At 47.0% G+C, this 17,396-nt stretch overlaps 1 protein-coding gene across 2 annotated transcripts in view; it reads left to right on the top strand.

The window, feature by feature from the left end:
• The window catches only part of traf2b (Tnf receptor-associated factor 2b), an 81,318-nt gene that overhangs the window by 62,358 nt on the left and 1,564 nt on the right, over window positions 1-17,396 (top strand). For both annotated transcript variants that reach the window (XM_080211885.1, XM_080211886.1), the window contains exons 8-11: window positions 5,618-6,049; window positions 9,169-9,346; window positions 12,327-12,475; window positions 12,996-16,458. In XM_080211885.1, the coding sequence (XP_080068011.1) occupies window positions 5,618-6,049; window positions 9,169-9,346; window positions 12,327-12,475; window positions 12,996-13,214 (978 nt within the window). In that variant the 3' untranslated portion in view covers window positions 13,215-16,458. The remainder of the gene's footprint in view (window positions 1-5,617; window positions 6,050-9,168; window positions 9,347-12,326; window positions 12,476-12,995; window positions 16,459-17,396) is intronic.

The following is a 17,396-nucleotide window of genomic DNA, read 5'->3' on the forward strand; positions in this document are numbered from 1 at the left end:
ACCTACACCACATGAACTGCAGCAGTTCAAGAAGGCACCTTACCATCATTTTCTGAAGGGCAGTTAGGGATTGCCAATAAATACTGGCCTAGCCAGCGATACCTTTACTCTGTAAATTAATTTAAAAATAAGTTCACTCTAATTTTCCACTGTATTCTCTACCTGACCACTGTTTCCTGTTCATCTTCACCTTCATTTTCATCATCCAGGGGACTCTGGATTTATTTGTCTAACTGTTCACTTTAAGTGAATACACCTTGGAGTTGCCTGTAATATCTTCTCTTTGAAGGAGGCTGTTTGTTCAGGCAGTATCCACTCTGCCAACATTTGATTTCAACTCACTCGACTCTGATACATCTCATCCAATCAAAGTTGCCTTTCCCCATTAATTATGACGGTCTGAATTGTTCCTTATCTTTTTCCATGGCCAACCTAAACCTTTGGATGTAAGGCCCCCCTGAATGCTGTCCCACTGATATCTGATCCACTTGGGCTGATTGTGTCCCAGGACCAGGTTCAATGGTGACTCTCTCACTGGTCCAGAATCATAGTGTGGCAGAGCTTGCTGCACACGCTCCTGGAATTCCTGCCCCTCTTGTCCCTTTGTGCTATTCTTATCTCCACCAGTATTTGGCTAATTGAAATCCCCCGCTACAAGTATTCTGTAATTGCTGCACCTCTCTGTAATTTCTTTGCAAATTTCTATATCGCTTCTATTAAGTGGGGTTTGTATACCACACTGATCAATGTTATTGCACCTTTTTCATTCATTACCTCTAACCAGAGAGATTCTGCCCTTGATCCCTCTATCTCCAGTAATAACATCTTTGATCAACACTGCCACTCCTGCACCACCCCCCGAGTATGATAGCAATAATACCATAGTTCCAGTTGTCACCCTGTGCCTGTAGTTCACCAAATCCTATTAACCACACTCCTTACATTCACATACATGGACATTAATCTGGATTTAGGCTTTATAAATTTCCTGACCCCACCGAATGACTTACTATAGCCTAGTCTAATCCTATCAAACTCTGTCAAGTATTCTGTCTGCCTTGATGCTACTCTCCGATATATCCTCCTTATCCATTAATACTTTTTTACTTTTCACTGCCAATTTTTCTCCTCTCTGAATTTCCCCTTAGGTTCCCATCCCCCTGTTTATTTTTGCAGCAGGAAATCTCTGTTCTGCAGATTAGCTGGTGTGTGCCCTTTAAGTTATTGTCTGACTTTAAATCCAGGTTGCAGTACACCAGTTTCCCATGCTTCTCCTCATAACTGGCATTTGTTCTACAGGAAGCTTGATGTTATTGTGTAAATTGGACTGGTGTGTGTGAATCAATCGATATAGCAGATTATGTTAGCTTTTGGTGCTGGGGATTAGCCGCTCTGTTTTCCAGCTGCTTGTTGGGAACAGATGGATGGACGTCTGGAATCAGTGGACTCTCCTCCACTGAGGGGAAGCAGACTCCGGTGAAGTGAAGGATGCTCATTGTTAGCTCACGAGGGGCTCTTGTGGTTTATGTCAGGGTAGGAGGTGAAGCTGCGAGTTGAGTCTGGATCAGTGCGTGCTAGCTGTTATAAACCAGCGTGGCGACGTTTGGCTGGAGAGGGATAAATCAGTCATTCCACACCATGTGTGGATTGGATCTCCTACTGATACCCCCGGTGGGGTAATTCCCAGTGAGCAACTCGAGAAACTCCTGACAAATGATCGCATGGGTGGGGTACTGAAAGAATACCAGTCCGAGGGTGACGAGTGTTAGCACCTTCAGGAGAGGTGGAGAGAAAGAGGGAGGGAATTAACGAAAAGACATTGTTCCCACGCTGATGCAATGAATGCTGAAGTCCATTACAGAAAGCTGTTTGTTCATCCTTCAGGTCTATCAAAGGAAGCAAAGAGTCAGAATGAGATCATTTCTTTTCTTTGGTATGGTGTGAAAGGGAGATAATCCTGAACACATCTACACAACATCGGAATGTAGAGACTGGTTCAAGATTAATCTCTTCAATAGCTGCAGTGAATTCCAGATAAGGGGAACAGAACAAACCCTGCAGGAGCTGGGGTGCTCTGACAGGGAGGGGCGAAGGGAGAGGAGCAGCAGTGGTGGGGGCAGGAGGAGGGGGGGGCAGCAGCGGTGGGGGCAGGAGGAGGGGGGGGGCAGCAGCGGTGGGGGCAGGAGGAGGGGGGGGCAGCAGCGGTGGGGGCAGGAGGAGGGGGGGGCAGCAGCGGTGGGGGCAGGAGGAGGGGATGGGTAGCAGCGGTGGGGGGAAGGAAGAGAGGGGGAGCAGCAGCGGTGGGGGGAGGAGGAGGAGGGGGGCAGCAGCGGTAGGGGGAGGAGCAGCGGTGGGGGGAGGAGGAGGAGGAGGAGGGGGGCAGCAGCGGTGGGAGGAGGAGGAGGGGGGCAGCAGCGGTGGGGGGAGGAGGAGGGGGGCAGCAGCGGTGGGGGGAGGAGGAGAGGGGGAGGAGCAGCGGTGGGGGGAGGAGGAGGAGGGGGGCAGCAGCGGTGGGGGGAGGAGGAGGAGGGGGGCAGCAGTGGTGGGGGGAGGAGGAGAGGGGAGAGGCAACAGCAAGAAGTGGGAGAAGGAGCAGCAAGTGCAGCAGCAGCGGTGGGGAGAGGGGGAGCAGCAGATCCCGGGACACTGAGAGAGACCCCCGCCCCGACGGGGACCCTCACCCATAGACCCCACACTCTCAGCTAGCTGCTGAGCTGTATTAGTTTGCAAACTGTTGGCTGCTGGTTAATGGTAATCTGCATTCAGCTATCTGGTAATTACAGGTTTGTCCTGGAGATTACGAAGATTCTGTATTTGCAATTTAGCTGATACCATTAGCAGAAAAATGTCTGGTACAGTCTCTGTCTCTGAACTTTTGTTTTATTACTGATCTAACACACACACAGAAATAATTGAACAAAAATAAACCTGACAAGGATCTAAGGCCTCACCAGAGAGAGCACAGCTCCCTGTTCAGTTGTATTCATTTAGATAAAATTCCTCTGTGATGATTTGTTGGATAAGTGTGTTATCTGGGCTGGTGACGTTAGTGCAGCTTCTGGGCATTCACATACATGCATGTTCATCCTGATTTAGGCTTTTTTTCTTTCTGTCCCGGGTCAGGGCTTGTGGCTTTGAATGGGTTTGCAGTACTCAGTGGCCCTGGGTGAGGGAACTATGCTTATTGTCCATTCGTGCATGAAGGAGTCTGCGTGTTTTTACATGTCATGATGTGGAGATGCTGGTGTTGGACTGGGGTAAACACAGTAAGAAGTCTGACAACACCAGGTTAAAGTCCAACCAATTTATTTGATAGTAGACTCACAAGCTTTCGGAGTTTGCCTCTTTGTCACGTGAATGGAGGCCAGAACTTTCCATTCACCTGACGAAGGGGCAAACCCCGAAAGCTTGTGAGTTTACTATCAAATAAATTGGTTGGACTTTAACCTGGTGTTATCAGACTTCTTACTGTGTTTTTACATGTACATGGGTGTATGTCAGTGTATGTACAAGTATACAAAAATAAGGCTGAATTGTGATGAGCAGATTGTACGCACTCCCTGTCTGGTCCCAAAAGGGAAGAGTTGTCAGTGGGGAGGGGGAGCACAGATACCCCCAACGAGCTTCAGAACAGGAGGGGCAATCATTTGGGTGAAAATGCATTCTGTGACAAAGTGTTTCTGTATGGGTCTATAATACAGGTAATAACTTTAGTGATGTTACTTGAACTGATCATTGAATCATGTCACCCAAAGGTTTGTTGGATTCATAGAATCATAATCTCTTCTGCACTGTAGGGATTCTATTTATACCATCGAGTCTGCAATAACTCTCTGACAGAGTATCTTGTCCCGGCCCTCGTAAGCCCACACATTTCCCATGGCTAATCTACCTATCCAGCACATCTTTGGAGTGTGGGAGGAAACTGGACTGTGTACATGTGTCTCGGAGGAAACCCAGGCAGACAAGGGGAGGATGTACAGATTCCTCCCAGACAGTGACCTGAAGCTGGAATTGAACCCGTCTCCCTGGCACTGTGAGGCAGCAGTGCTAACCACTGTGCCACCTTACTGACCAATCTATTGTTCCGTCTGTCTGCCCTGCTGCTCTGAATTCGATATTTATTACAGCCCCTAACTCCTCATTTTCTGAAAAAAAGGGCTGGGGCACAGGAAACAAGAATGAGATCCCGAATACAGTGATAGTTCAGATCAAATGATGTGAGGTGTTTGTGTTAGATGCATCAGTTGTTCTGATCCATTTTCACCAGAGGGTCACACTGTCTGAGCAGATTACCCAGAGACTGTCCAGTGAAGAAAGGGGTGCGCGCGTCTGTGCGCGTGCGTGCGTGTGTGTGTGTGTGTGTGCGCGTGCGTGTGCGTGTCTGTGTCCAGCTTTTCACCCCTCAGCTCAGCTTGTATTATAATTATAGTCCGGAGGAAAGCTCCCTCTTTATGCTTTGTTCTGGAGAAGTGGTGACCTGGATGAGGCCACATCGAGTGCCCATTCCTAGTTGATTTGCGGGATGGGACTGGAGTTACATGTCGGCCAGACTGGACACTCTCCCTGTGCTGAAGCATGAAATGAAGCAGTTTTTGCAGCAATCCGTTCCCTGGATGCTTCTGTGTGAAATGAGTTCAATTTAATTTGTTAAACAGGGTCTCAGCGTGAAACTTCCTGTCAATCATTGTGAGGAACCACAGGAAGAACAGGTTTGGGAAATGTGCTCAGTGAAGTTATTTTTTAGGCAGTGTGAAAAGAGTCTGTCATGTACCTAAATATTTGGTATAAAAATAGAGAATGCTGAAAATACTCAGCAGGTCTGGCATCATCTGTGGAGAGTCAGTATGACTGTTAAATATTTGATGCTTGAATTGGCCCAGGTTGCAGTTTGGTACAGATATCAAATCTGTATCTCAACTCTTTAAAGAAAGATGCGTGAGCAAAGTGTGGAAAAACACTCTGTCTGCCGTTGCTATCGGGCTGCTGCAGTGGAACTCCCTCTAATCCAGCTGTTTCTGTGGGGCTGGAAGTTGACATCCTCTCACTTCAGCTGCAGACGATAACTACACAGTTTGACATGATGATATTACTGCCTATAAGGATAGTCCTTCCTAAATATCAGCTCTGACTTCAGGTGGGGTCAGCTGCACGATGCTAGCAACCTGTCAGTGTGGTTAATTGAAAACAAACACTAGCATCGAATCCTACAGTGCAGAAAGAGGCCCTTCGGCCCATCGAGTCTGCACTGAACACAATCCCACCCAGGCCCTACCCCCATATCCCTACATATTATACCCACTAATCCACACATCCCTGGACACTGAGGGGCAATTTCTTAGCATGGCCAATCAACCTAACCCACACATCTTTGAACTTGGGAGGAAACCCACGCAGACACGAGGAGAATGTGCAAACTCCACACAGACTCTAGGCTCCAGTTGCTGAGTAAGTTTGGAGGAACAGGATTTGGTTCCAAGTTGACACAGTATTGAACTTACAGGCACATGGCTTCGTCATGTGATGTCCATGAGTGTGCCGGAAGGTGCTGAATGTCTTTGCTGTCGTGTGTGTATGTCATGTATTCTTTATAAATTCTTCAATTGATTTATTCCAGGTTGAGAAGGAAAAATTGCTTGAACACGAGAGTCAGTGTGTTGTGGATCACCTGCAGTTGGTGCTCCAACATGTTTTAGGCATCAAGACAGCAGTGGAAAGCTTGCAGCCTCTGAACCTGCAGCAGACCAGTGCTAAAGTAAACCAACTGTTCACATCCATTCGAGAAATGGAGGGGACACTGGGACCATTCCAGTCAATGTCTCTCAGACAGCAGGGCTCTTCCTCGCCCGAGGACCTGGGAAAGCTGCTGCTGGCGGAAAAATTAGAAGACGTGCAAAAGCGATGTGGAACTCTTAAACACAAAACGGAAACGTTTGAAAACATTGTTTGTGTTCTGAATCGTGAGGTGGAGCGAGCCTCGGTGAGCATGACAGCTTACGAACAGCAACACAAATTGGACCAGGAGAAGATTGAAGCTTTACAAACAAAGGTGAGTAAATCTCACAAGTATCCCTGCGAAAGCCGGTCTCTGAGCAGCGTGCAACCTTTGAAGGTAGCTGCTGTGGTGTGGGGCTACTTGCTGACTCTTCCCGCCACTTTCTCACACACGTTGTTATTGCTCCTGTGCGTGCCTCAGCAGCTGCTCTAAGGTCACATTTTGACATTAGAAAAAGATTTCATAACATGATGGAGCAAAGGCCATTGAATGAATGGCCAAGCCTTGCACCTCTTTGACCAATGGTGCATCACGTCATGCATGCAGGATCCTAAAATAATCTTTCACAGCCCAGAAACAAATCCCTCCATTGCCTAACTGGTGGTTACAAGTCTTTGAGAAGAAAATGTTATTTTGGGCCTTTTCTGCACTGTGTAACTCTGAGACTCCACACGGGCATCACTGGGATGGGCCAGCATTTATTGCTCATTACTAACTGCCATTTTAGTGCCTGCTGTAGTATTCTGTAAAGCAGGATTATAGGGACTGTGTACATGTGTCTAATTAAGCTGTGAACTGAGTGTCCTCAAAGGGGCTAGGTGTGAAAGGCAAGCATTTGAAGTGAATAGGGCCAATTGAACGGTCTTCAGGTAAATAAGATATGGGTAGAAATTTGCATTAGTAGATAAAAAAAATTTGTTGAAATCCACTGATAAATTTCAAAGTAAAAAGGGGTTTAAACTGGGTAAGGTCATAACTGAATGAGGCAGAGTTTTTCAGCATTTTACCCGGAAGTAGTAGCCATAAGGAGAACATAAAAGATTTAATACCCTGGGAAAGGTGAATTTCAAAGAAGTTCAAGGACAATGGGAAAATATGAAAGAGGAAAAAACATATTTAAAGAGAGATTTTGAGATGTGTTGAGGTGTGACCGTGGAAGATGTCCTAATGAGAGTGCTGTGTGGAAAAGTGATGTGAGCAGCCTTCAGTCACCCCAGAAGTGTCTGGTTGTTCCAGAAAACAGGCTTTTGATAAAAGCCTTGTTTTTCTACAGCTGAGTAAGAGAGAAAAGCTCTGTGAAATATCTTTCCTCCAGCTGCAGTGGGTTGTGCCTTGAGGTAATATTACTGGTATTGTTATAGATTAAGTATCTGTCAGGACTGCTGGCAAAAGGGGTGAATTTAATGAAGTAAGAATCTTTCAGGGGAATGTTCTGTAGAATTAATATTAATTGTGTAAATGTAATTTTGCACATTTACATTTTCTTTAATTAATAAATGTTTTAATTTAATATTTAAAATCTTCAGAAGTGCCACTGGATTTTGCGGCTGCTGACTTCAGTAGACACATTCTTGTAGTAAAATACAAATAGAAAATAATTGTGGTTGCTTGTGAAGTTTTCCGTTTTGAGAGTTGGCTCACATTGCGACAAGTGCAATCAGGTAGTAAGTGCAGTGACCCACCACACAAACATTGGAATCAGGAGCTTGTCCCTCTGCTCACTTCGCCATTCAATAATATCAATTTCACATTCCGTCTACCCCAATATCTTTGATTCCCTACTTAATAAAGAATTTATTAAACTTGGCATTAAAAATATTCAATGCTGTGACCTCCTCTGCACCCTGGGGAAGAGAATTCTGTGGACTGATCACCCACTGAGAAAGAAGATTGTTCTCAACTCCTTAAATGCATGACCCCTTATCTTTAAATGGTCTCTGTCCCCTGTTCTATACTCTCCCGCAAGGAGAAACATCATCTCAGAGTCCATTCTGTTAAGTCCCCTCAGAATTTTGCATGTTTCGTGGTGGGTGGCACAGTGGTTAGCACTGCTGCCTCACAGATCCAGGGACCCAGGTTCAGTTCCGGCCTCAGGTGTGGAGTTTGCACATTCTCCCTGTGTCTGCGTGGGTTTCCTCCCACAGTTTAAAGATGCATGGGTTAGCTTGATTGGCCGTGCTAAATTGCCCCTTAGTGTCAGGGGGACTAGGAGGGTAAATATGTGGGGGTACAGGGATGGTGGGATTGTTGTTGATGCAGGCTGGATGGGCCAAATGGCCTCCTTTTGCACTGTGGTTCCTATGATTCAACGAGATCACAGGCTATCTTCTAAACCCGAATGGGTACATCCCAGCCTGTCCCCAAAAGATAGCTGAAATGGAGCAGTGCAAGCTATCAGTCGAGCGAACCTTTCCCGAACTCCTTTTGTGTTATACAGCGACAGACCCGTCCCCACCAGTACTGTACCCCAGTGTTATACAGTGACAGACCCGTCCCCACCAGTACTGTACCCCAGTGTTATACAGAGACAGACCCGTCCCCGCCAGTACTGTACCCCAGTGTTATACAGTGACAGACCCGTCCCCGCCAGTACTGTACCCCAGTGTTATACAGCGACAGACCCGTCCCCGCCAGTACTGTACCCCAGTGTTATACAGCGACAGACCCGTCCCCACCAGTACTGTACCCCAGTGTTATACAGTGACAGACCCGTCCCCACCAGTACTGTACCCCAGTGTTATACAGTGACAGACCCGTCCCCCACCAGTACTGTACCCCAGTGTTATACAGTGACAGACCCGTCCCCCACCAGTACTGTACCCCAGTGTTATACAGTGACAGACCCGTCCCCCACCAGTACTGTACCCCAGTGTTACACAGCGACAGACCCGTCCCCACCAGTACTGTACCCCAGTGTTATACAGAGACAGACCCGTCCCCACCAGTACTGTACCCCAGTGTTATACAGCGACAGACCCGTCCCCACCAGTACTGTACCCCAGTGTTATACAGTGACAGACCCGTCCCCACCAGTACTGTACCCCAGTGTTATACAGCGACAGACCCGTCCCCACCCGTACTGTACCCCAGTGTTATACAGAGACAGACCCGTCCCCACCAGTACTGTACCCCAGTGTTATACAGCGACAGACCCGTCCCCACCCGTACTGTACCCCAGTGTTATACAGCTCAAAATACTTTCTCCTTGCACATTTTGAAGGGTATGATGCAGAACTCTAGATGTGATACATTTTTCTGTCCCTCTTATTGGGGTTTAAAGTTGTTCTGCTGAACCTTACTGCCACTGCTGGGTCACTTCTGACTCTGGCCCTTTGAATAATATTTTTGAACTGCTCTGCCTGTCCATATTTGAACTTGCTGCTGTGCTTCAGGTACGTCAGATGGAGCGTGCCACTGCCCTGAAGGATCTGGCCATTGCCGAGCTGGAGCTGAAACTTCACGCGCTGGAGTTCAGCACTGACAATGGAATCTTTATTTGGAAAATATCAGATTTCAGTAGAAGGCGGCAGGATGCCAAATCGCAGCGGTCACCCGCCATATTCTCCCCAGGTTAGTCCCACATCACTCGCATGGGTTTCCTCTGAATGGAGGAATGTGCTTGCTTAAATAATTTTACTCCTAACTGATTATATGAGAAAGGATCTCTGAACTGGAAAATGAAAACTGAGGTGGCAATTTTCCCATTACAAAAATGCTGCAAAACCCAAAGGAGCAGTGTTTATAGGGCATACAGTGGGGAAGCTGGGAGGAGAAGTGAGAGGAAAGTGTAATCGTGCAGAGTCTGTAAAGAGTGGGGAAGGGCTGTAACAGACTGGTACAGCACGGGGTTGGATACAGAGTAAAGCTCCCTCTACACTGTCCCCCATCAAACACTCCCAGGACAGGTACAGCACGGGGTTGGATACAGAGTAAAGCTCCCTCTACACTGTCCCCCATCAAACACTCCCAGGACAGGTACAGCACGGGGTTAGATACAGAGTAAAGCTCCCTCTACACTGTCCCCATCAAACACTCCCAGGACAGGTACAGCACGGGGTTAGATACAGAGTAAAGCTCCCTCTACACTGTCCCCCATCAAACACTCCCAGGACAGGTACAACACGGGGTTAGATACAGAGTAAAGCTCCCTCTACACTGTCCCCATCAAACACTCCCAGGACAGGTACAGCACGGGGTTAGATACCCATATCACTATCCACCTTTAGAGATAATTCTATCATATTATAGCTACTCATATTATAGCTGACTATAAAACTCAGGTTTTAAGTCGGTCCACCTCGTGTCCAACGAGGGGCATACAGGCGATGGGTCGTACTGGGGCTGCTCTTGGTTGTTCGAGATTGGCCTAGTGCTTCATGTCGTTAGTGTGTGTCTAAACTGGACCAGATACTGGGCAAGACGACAGCTCAGTGACTATCACTGATTGCTGTGCAGACACACACACATGCTGGTGTCTGTGGGAGTTTGCGCATTCTCCCCGTGCTTGCGTGGGTTTTCTCCGGGTGCTCCGGTTTCCTCCCACACCCCAAAGATGTGCTGTTAGGCTGATTGGCAGGAATAAATTGTCCCTAAATCAGTTTCCCTCAATCTGGATGGCCATAAAACATTAGACAGGGGCCGTGGGTAGAGAGGTGGACTGGCTGGGCTGAAGGGCCTGTTTCCCGGGCTGATCTTGTTCTTTGTTCTTTGTTCATCCCCAAGGGTTCTCTTTCAACTAGATTACCAACTAATTCTTTCTCATTGCACAATACCCAGTCCAAGATGACCTGCACCCTTTTTAGTTCCACAATGTATTGGTCCAGAAAACCATCCTATAAGTGCACCAGAAATTCCTCCCCTATTGTACTGTGACTCTCCCAATCTATATGCAGATTCAAGTCATCCATAATCACAGATGTTCCTTTATCATGTGTAGTAATATTGGGAATAGCATTAGGCAAGAAATCAGAAATGTACATTTGGTGACTTTTTTGCCTCTTGTTGGTTCTTAACTTGACACATACAGATACCACATCAGCTGTGCTAATATCTTTCCTCAATATTGTATCAATATCATCTTTAATTAACAACACAACCTTTTCCTTTCTATCTGTCCTTCCCAAACACTGAATAACCCTCAATATTTAGTCCCCATCTTTGTCACCTTGGAGCCATGTCTCTGTAATGCTAACTATATCTTATACCCCTTTTCATCTATACGCCCAAGTAATTCATCCATTTTGTTTCACATGCTCTGAGCATTCAAGTACAAAACTTAAAGGCTAGCCCCTGTTCCATTCCTACTATTTTTTACTCAGTCCTTATCTGACTCTGGCCCTGGATTCCTTTGCCTATCACTCCTCATTCTCCTTACTGTCTTTTTCTCTTGTTCTTAATTCTCTCTGCTGTGAATCCTTGTAAAGTTCCCATCCATTTACCATATTAGTTTAAACTAAGTTATGGGCGGCACAGTAGCACAGTGGTTAGCACTGCTGCTTCACAGCTCCAGGGACCTGGGTTCAATTCCCTGCTTGGGTCACTGTTTATGTGGAGTTTGCACATTCTCCTCATGTCTGCGTGGGTTTCCTCCGGGTGCTCCGGTTTCCTCCCACACTCCAAAGATGTGCAGGTTAGGTTGATTGGCTGCGCTAAAATTGCCTTAGTGTCCTGAGATGTGTAGGTTAGAGGGATTAGTGGGTAAATATGTAGGGTTATGGGGATAGGGTCTGGATGGGATTGTGGCCATTGCAGACTCGATGGGCTGAAGGGCCTCTTTCTGCACTGTAGGGTTTCTATGATAAACCCTCCCCAACCGCTCTAGCAAGTCCTGTCCCCACAGTCCTGATCCTGCCTGGGTGTAACCTATCCAGTGTGTACAGGCCCCATCTCCTCCAAATCCAGTCTGCACCCACCCCTCCAACAATGTCCTGTAGTTGCTCTAAGGTATCCTTGATCCGAGCATCAGGGAGGCGACATGCCCTTCACAATTAACTGCCTGATGATTATTGCATTCCTATGGCTCTACTCCTCCCCTCTGCCACAGAGCTAACTGAGGTGCTGCTGTTATTCTCTGAGGGGCAATTCTTCTCAACAGTATCCAAACCAGTCTACTTGGTTTTCAGGGGAATTGGAGATTCCTGCACTGCCTGCCTATCTCTCTTGCTCTCCCTTGGTCACCCATTCCGTTGCTGCCTGTGGAGTCTGAGCTGTATATTTGTATATAGGCTTTGGGCCAGGTTGTAGCTCCTTTTTGATTGTCTGAGGAAGCTGCTCCTCACACTTCAGCCCCACACTCCTGATCTTTGGCCACCCAGTGTGAAGGGGGATTGGAGAACCTGTTTGGGATCTGCTGCTGGACATGGCCAGGAGCAGATCCAGACAGCGAGCAGTGGAGGGATGGTTTGGCCTGCCTGACTGCACCTTATCTGTGTTCACGGGTGGCTGGCCCTGGAGTGAGAACGTCATCGGCTGCCCTGTGTTGTTTGCTTTTATTGTCTCGCTGTGCCTGGTACCCGGTTTGATTCTAACAGCTTTGTTTTGAATGGTTCAGCTTTCTACACCAGCAAATATGGATACAAGATGTGTCTCCGTGTCTACCTGAATGGTGATGGTGTGGGCCGCGGAACTCACATGTCCCTCTTCTTTGTCATTATGAAAGGAAACTACGATAGTTTATTGAAGTGGCCTTTTAAACAAAAGGTGAGTTTCTCTTCTCACTTCCAGAGTGTGGGGAGCCCTGACAGTGATGGGGAGAGCTGTTCAGGTTATTGCAGATTAAGCTGGGTTTAGTAGCCCTGATCCTGGCTAACAGGATCACAGTGAACCCGATAGACTGGGGCACGTGCAGTCTGTCTATGGTGCAGAGGGATTGTACTGGCAATGGGGCGAGGGCAGAATGCAGTCAGCTCCTGGTACCCCTGGGGTGGAGGGGGATCGGTTGTGGGGTGGGGGAGGGATCGGTTTGGGGGTGAGGGAGAGGTCGGTTGTTGGGCGGGGGTGGGGGAGGGGTCGGCTTGGGGGTGGGAAATTAGCTGGTCCTGGGAGTTTTAACGATTGGTGGAATTCCTGGAACCAAACTGAGGAAAGATTCCACGATCTGGGTATTATTGATGAGATGTTGCCGTGTGCTCATTTACTGCTGGGGTGATTACGTTCCACACGCTGTCTGGGCCCCAGAATCTTCTCAGCTGCTGTGATTTTCTCCTGCCTTTCCTCCCAGGTCACCCTCATGCTGATGGATCAGACTAACCGGGAACACATCCTGGACGCATTCAGACCAGACGTCAACTCCTCATCATTCCAGAGACCAGTCAGTGAGATGAACATTGCCAGTGGATGCCCGCTGTTCTGCCCACTCAGCAAATTGGACAGCAAGAATAATTACTCCCGAGAAGACTGCATTTACATCAAAGCTATTGTGGATTTAACTGACCTGTAACCAACCACTAATCAGCCTGGGAGTTGTTGCTTTGTGGAATGGCCAGTGGAAGTGGATTGCTGAACTCTGGGCATTTCACAGAGCACCGACTCACATTGTGCAGTTTCTATCTCCCTGCACACAGCAGGGCCTGTGCGCTCGGTGTGGAATCAGCTTCTGGTTAAATGCAGAGTAACAGCAGTAGAAATATCTTGTTGGTTTACAATGTGGCCACCATCACATGCTGTGTTTGTCAGAGGAGTGCCTGCCAGCAGTAGAATCGCAGCTTGAGATGAGGTACAGTGGATGTACTCATCTCCACCTTGCTGAGATAAGCCAGAGTTAGTGGCAGAACGCTACCCTCACACTGAGTGTGAAGGAGGACGGGTCTGCCTGCCTGCAGCTTCAGTCTATTCGAGCTCGGCTAATGGGAACGTGAAGTTCCGTGGGGGAGAGGCAGAGCAGCTGTTGTTGTTGCCCCTATTTCCAACCCTCCAGCCCTCTTGAGCTGTAGTTACCCTGGAAGAGACCACAGTCCCTGCAATGACAAATCCCCACTGCAACAATGTGCTGCCTCCAATACTGCATAACATAACCTTAAACAGTTTGTGCATTGCATGCTTAATCCAGCAGAGCACTCACAGTGGCAGCAATCTGTCACTCGCTCCCCCCATAGACTGTAACAGCTTGATCTCTGTTTTTTACAAGTCTTTTTCATCCATTCACAGGACAATACGAGGTAGTACTCTCAAACCCTGAGCCTTTAGCTCCCCTTCCCAAAGTGACAATGTCACCGTGGAGGTGACCCATTCTAAAAGAGAGACAGGTGTGGTAACCAACAGATACTGAATCCCAAAATCCATCAGATCGTACCCAGTCTGGACAGTGCGTTAGAATTCCAAAGCTTGAGTCAGCGGTATTCAAAATTCCATACACAGGATATTGTGTAATATAGGTTGTGTTAATTTACCCACATCTAACAAATATAAGCAATATATAATAATTTATAAATTTTACACAGGAGTAGTTTGCAGCAGAGTTGAAATGGAGTTGTGTGCGTACAGACTTCCGCGGTGGTTTCTAATGTCTCTGGGTGGCTCAGGACTTGAGTCTGGAAGTATAAAACCAAAATAACAGCAGCCCGTACTGTGAGGGCTCGGAGGGGGTGAGCTTCTCCAGTCTGCCCAGAGGACTCACTGTTCTGCAATCTCTAAATCTCTACAATATCCTGAAGTGATTGAGCAGAAACATTATTGATGGTAAAAGAGGACAAGTGTTGAATGTGACCAGTTTGTTATTACTGTGTATGTTTGGGCTTGTGTGCTATTATTGGCTGAGGAATTGAGAATGTGTTAGAGCAGACATTGCCAGGTAATCTTTAGTTGTAGATATTGAGATTGGTGAATGGTAAATACTAGGAAAGAATTGTTCTGATTCTGGAGACTTACCTTCGTGGAATAGAATTAGAGAAAGTTTACATCATGGAGAAGCCGTTCTGCCCATCGTTTCTATCCCAGTTGAAAGATGAGCCAATCAGCCTAATCCACTTTCCAGTATTTGCAGTTTCGGGCACTTGAGATGCAAATCCAGACTCCTTTTTAGTGAGTTGAGGGTTTCTGCCTCTCCTCCAGAGTTCCAGTGAGTTCCAGACCCCCACACCCTCCAGGTGAAAACATTTTCCTCACTTCCCTCTAATCTTTCCACCAATCACTTTAAACTCACGCCCCGAGTCACTGAGTTTTGTGAGGAAAATAAATTCCTTAAATTAATATAACTCAATTCATGTTTAATAAGAGAACCATCCAGAATTTCCCATTGGATAAGGATATGATGTTCCTGTTTGGCAGAATATCATGAACCTGTAACTGTGGAAGGCTCAGAAGTGCCAGTGTGTTGTTGCTGTGTTGAGAAGAATCTCCTGAACTAGGTTAATTTCCCAGTGGCCAGGCAGTGTTTGGTCTTTTGTGTAAGCGGATTGCCATTGTTCTATCTGTCTTGATGTAGCGCCTGGCTGCCTATACCTCAAACCACGGTTCATGTTGAGTCCAGTTGCTGACCCGAGTGTCTGATTTGGCACCTCCCACACAGACTGTCAATTTGTGGGCAGTCACGGTGACCATTTTCTGATAGATTACAAATGGCTGAGGGAAAGTAGCATTTCATGTGGAGTTTTACTGTGACTCCTGTCAGGATGGACGGAAGATTTGATTTAATTGAAGGGCGAGAAGGGGATCTGCAAATTTTCAGCTGGATGGCTGACTATAGAAACCCACTAGTTATTAGACACAGTATGTAGAAATGTTTAAACATGCAGAGCATGTTTGTAGGTGATTTCTGGGGTTTTTAGGGAAAATGCGTTGGGATAAGCTCATGCCTTCTCTTTAGTATTTGTGACTGTTATAACCGGTGGTTTCTGTAACAGAGCCTTGGGATCAGGAATCGGTTTTGGTGAGTGCACCCAGTAAAGATTAAGATGGAGAAGAGAGCAGAGGTTAAGGTGCTCCGTGTAGGTGCACTGATGGTGTGTGTGTGTGTGTTAGGTGTGCAGATTTCAGTTGTGCTACGCAGTTTGGAGGAAGCGGAGAGCTATATTCTAGAGGCTGCTGAGTGGAACTGGGATTGAGCTGCATTTGCTCTGAGTTGCTTATTAAAATAATTATCAATAAAAGTCTGGACATTTATTTGCAGTAGTCAATAATGTGATCTTAGTGGGTATAGTGAATGGCATTCCTTTCGTTGGAGTGTGATAGCTGGTGGGGGGAGTTGTTCATGGTCCCAGTCCTCTCCCTGGGGAAGGGGGAAGGATCTCTGGCAATATCGCCTTGATTCTGCTGGTGATATTGAAAACAACAGAAATTATTTTCCCCAGTTGTGTCTAGTTGATGGGCCAGACATACTCCATTAACCTGAGTGTCTAAACCTTGGAATTATGAGATTTGAAGCTTTGACCCTAGGAATATGTGGCGTTGGCTTCCTGCATTTTGTACATAGTTGTTTCCCGCATAACTTTAGTGTCGCAGATAAATACTTTTAAGGAAATTTCCGTTACTTTATGAGGAACTACATCTTTTGATTAGAAACTGTCCAGGACTGATCGGAAATGGTTGGCAGAGAGATGCACAGCCTGAATGACCAGAGCTGTATATTGTGAGCTGTGTCCCTTACTATTCAGATATAGCAGTAACTGGTACAAATCTCTAATGATTAAACGAAATTAAATCAAAATTACAGTGTCACTGATTTTTTGGGTACATTTCAGGTCCCAGTATAAGAACATAAGAACATGAGAAATAGGAGCAGGAGTAGGCCATCTAGCCCTTTGAGCCTGCCCCGCCATTCAATAAGACCATGGCTGATCTGTCGTGGCTCAGTTCCACTTTCCCGCCCTCTCCCCATAACCCTTAATCCCCTCTCTTATCAAAAACCCATCAACCCGCGTCTTAAAAATATTTAGCGAGGCAGCCTCCACCACTTCAACGGGCAGAGAATTCCAGAGATTCACCACCCTTTGAGTGAAGAAGTTCCTCCTCAACTCCGTTCTAAACCGCCCCCCCTTTATCTTGAGGCTGTGCCCCCTAGTCCTACTGTCTTTTTTGAGCAGGAAGAGTCTCTCCACCTCTATCCTATCCATCCCATTCATCATCTTATACATCTCAATGAGATCGCCCCTCATTCTTCTAAACTCTAACGAGTACAAGCCTAGTTTATTCAGCCTCTCCTCATAGCTCAACCCCCTCAACTCCAGTATCAGCCTAGTAAACCTCCTCTGCACTCCCTCCAAGGCCAAAATATCCTTGCGTAAGTGCGGCGACCAAAACTGCACACAGTACTCCAGCTGCGGCCTCACCAATGCCCTATACAGCTGCAGCAAGACCTCCCTACTTTTATATTCAATCCCCCTCGCTATGAAGGCCAGCATCCCATTCACCTTCCTGACCACCTGCTGCACCTGCAAGCTGGGTTTTTGCGACTCATGCACAAGGACCCCGAGGTCCCTCTGCACCGTCGCCTGCTGCAGTTTTTCGCCACGTAAGTAATAGTCCTTCCTACCATTATTCCTACCAAAGTGGACCACCTCACACTTGCCAACATTAAATTCCATTTGCCATTTCCTGGCCCATTTGCCCAGCCTATCTAGATCCTTCTGCAGACTCTCCACACCCTCCGCACAATTTGCCGTTCCCCCAATCTTGGTGTCATCAG

Source organism: Carcharhinus amblyrhynchos, chromosome 25 (assembly GCF_965287045.1).
Source record: "Carcharhinus amblyrhynchos chromosome 25, sCarAmb.v2.hapA, whole genome shotgun sequence".
Lineage (NCBI taxonomy): Eukaryota > Metazoa > Chordata > Chondrichthyes > Carcharhiniformes > Carcharhinidae > Carcharhinus > Carcharhinus amblyrhynchos.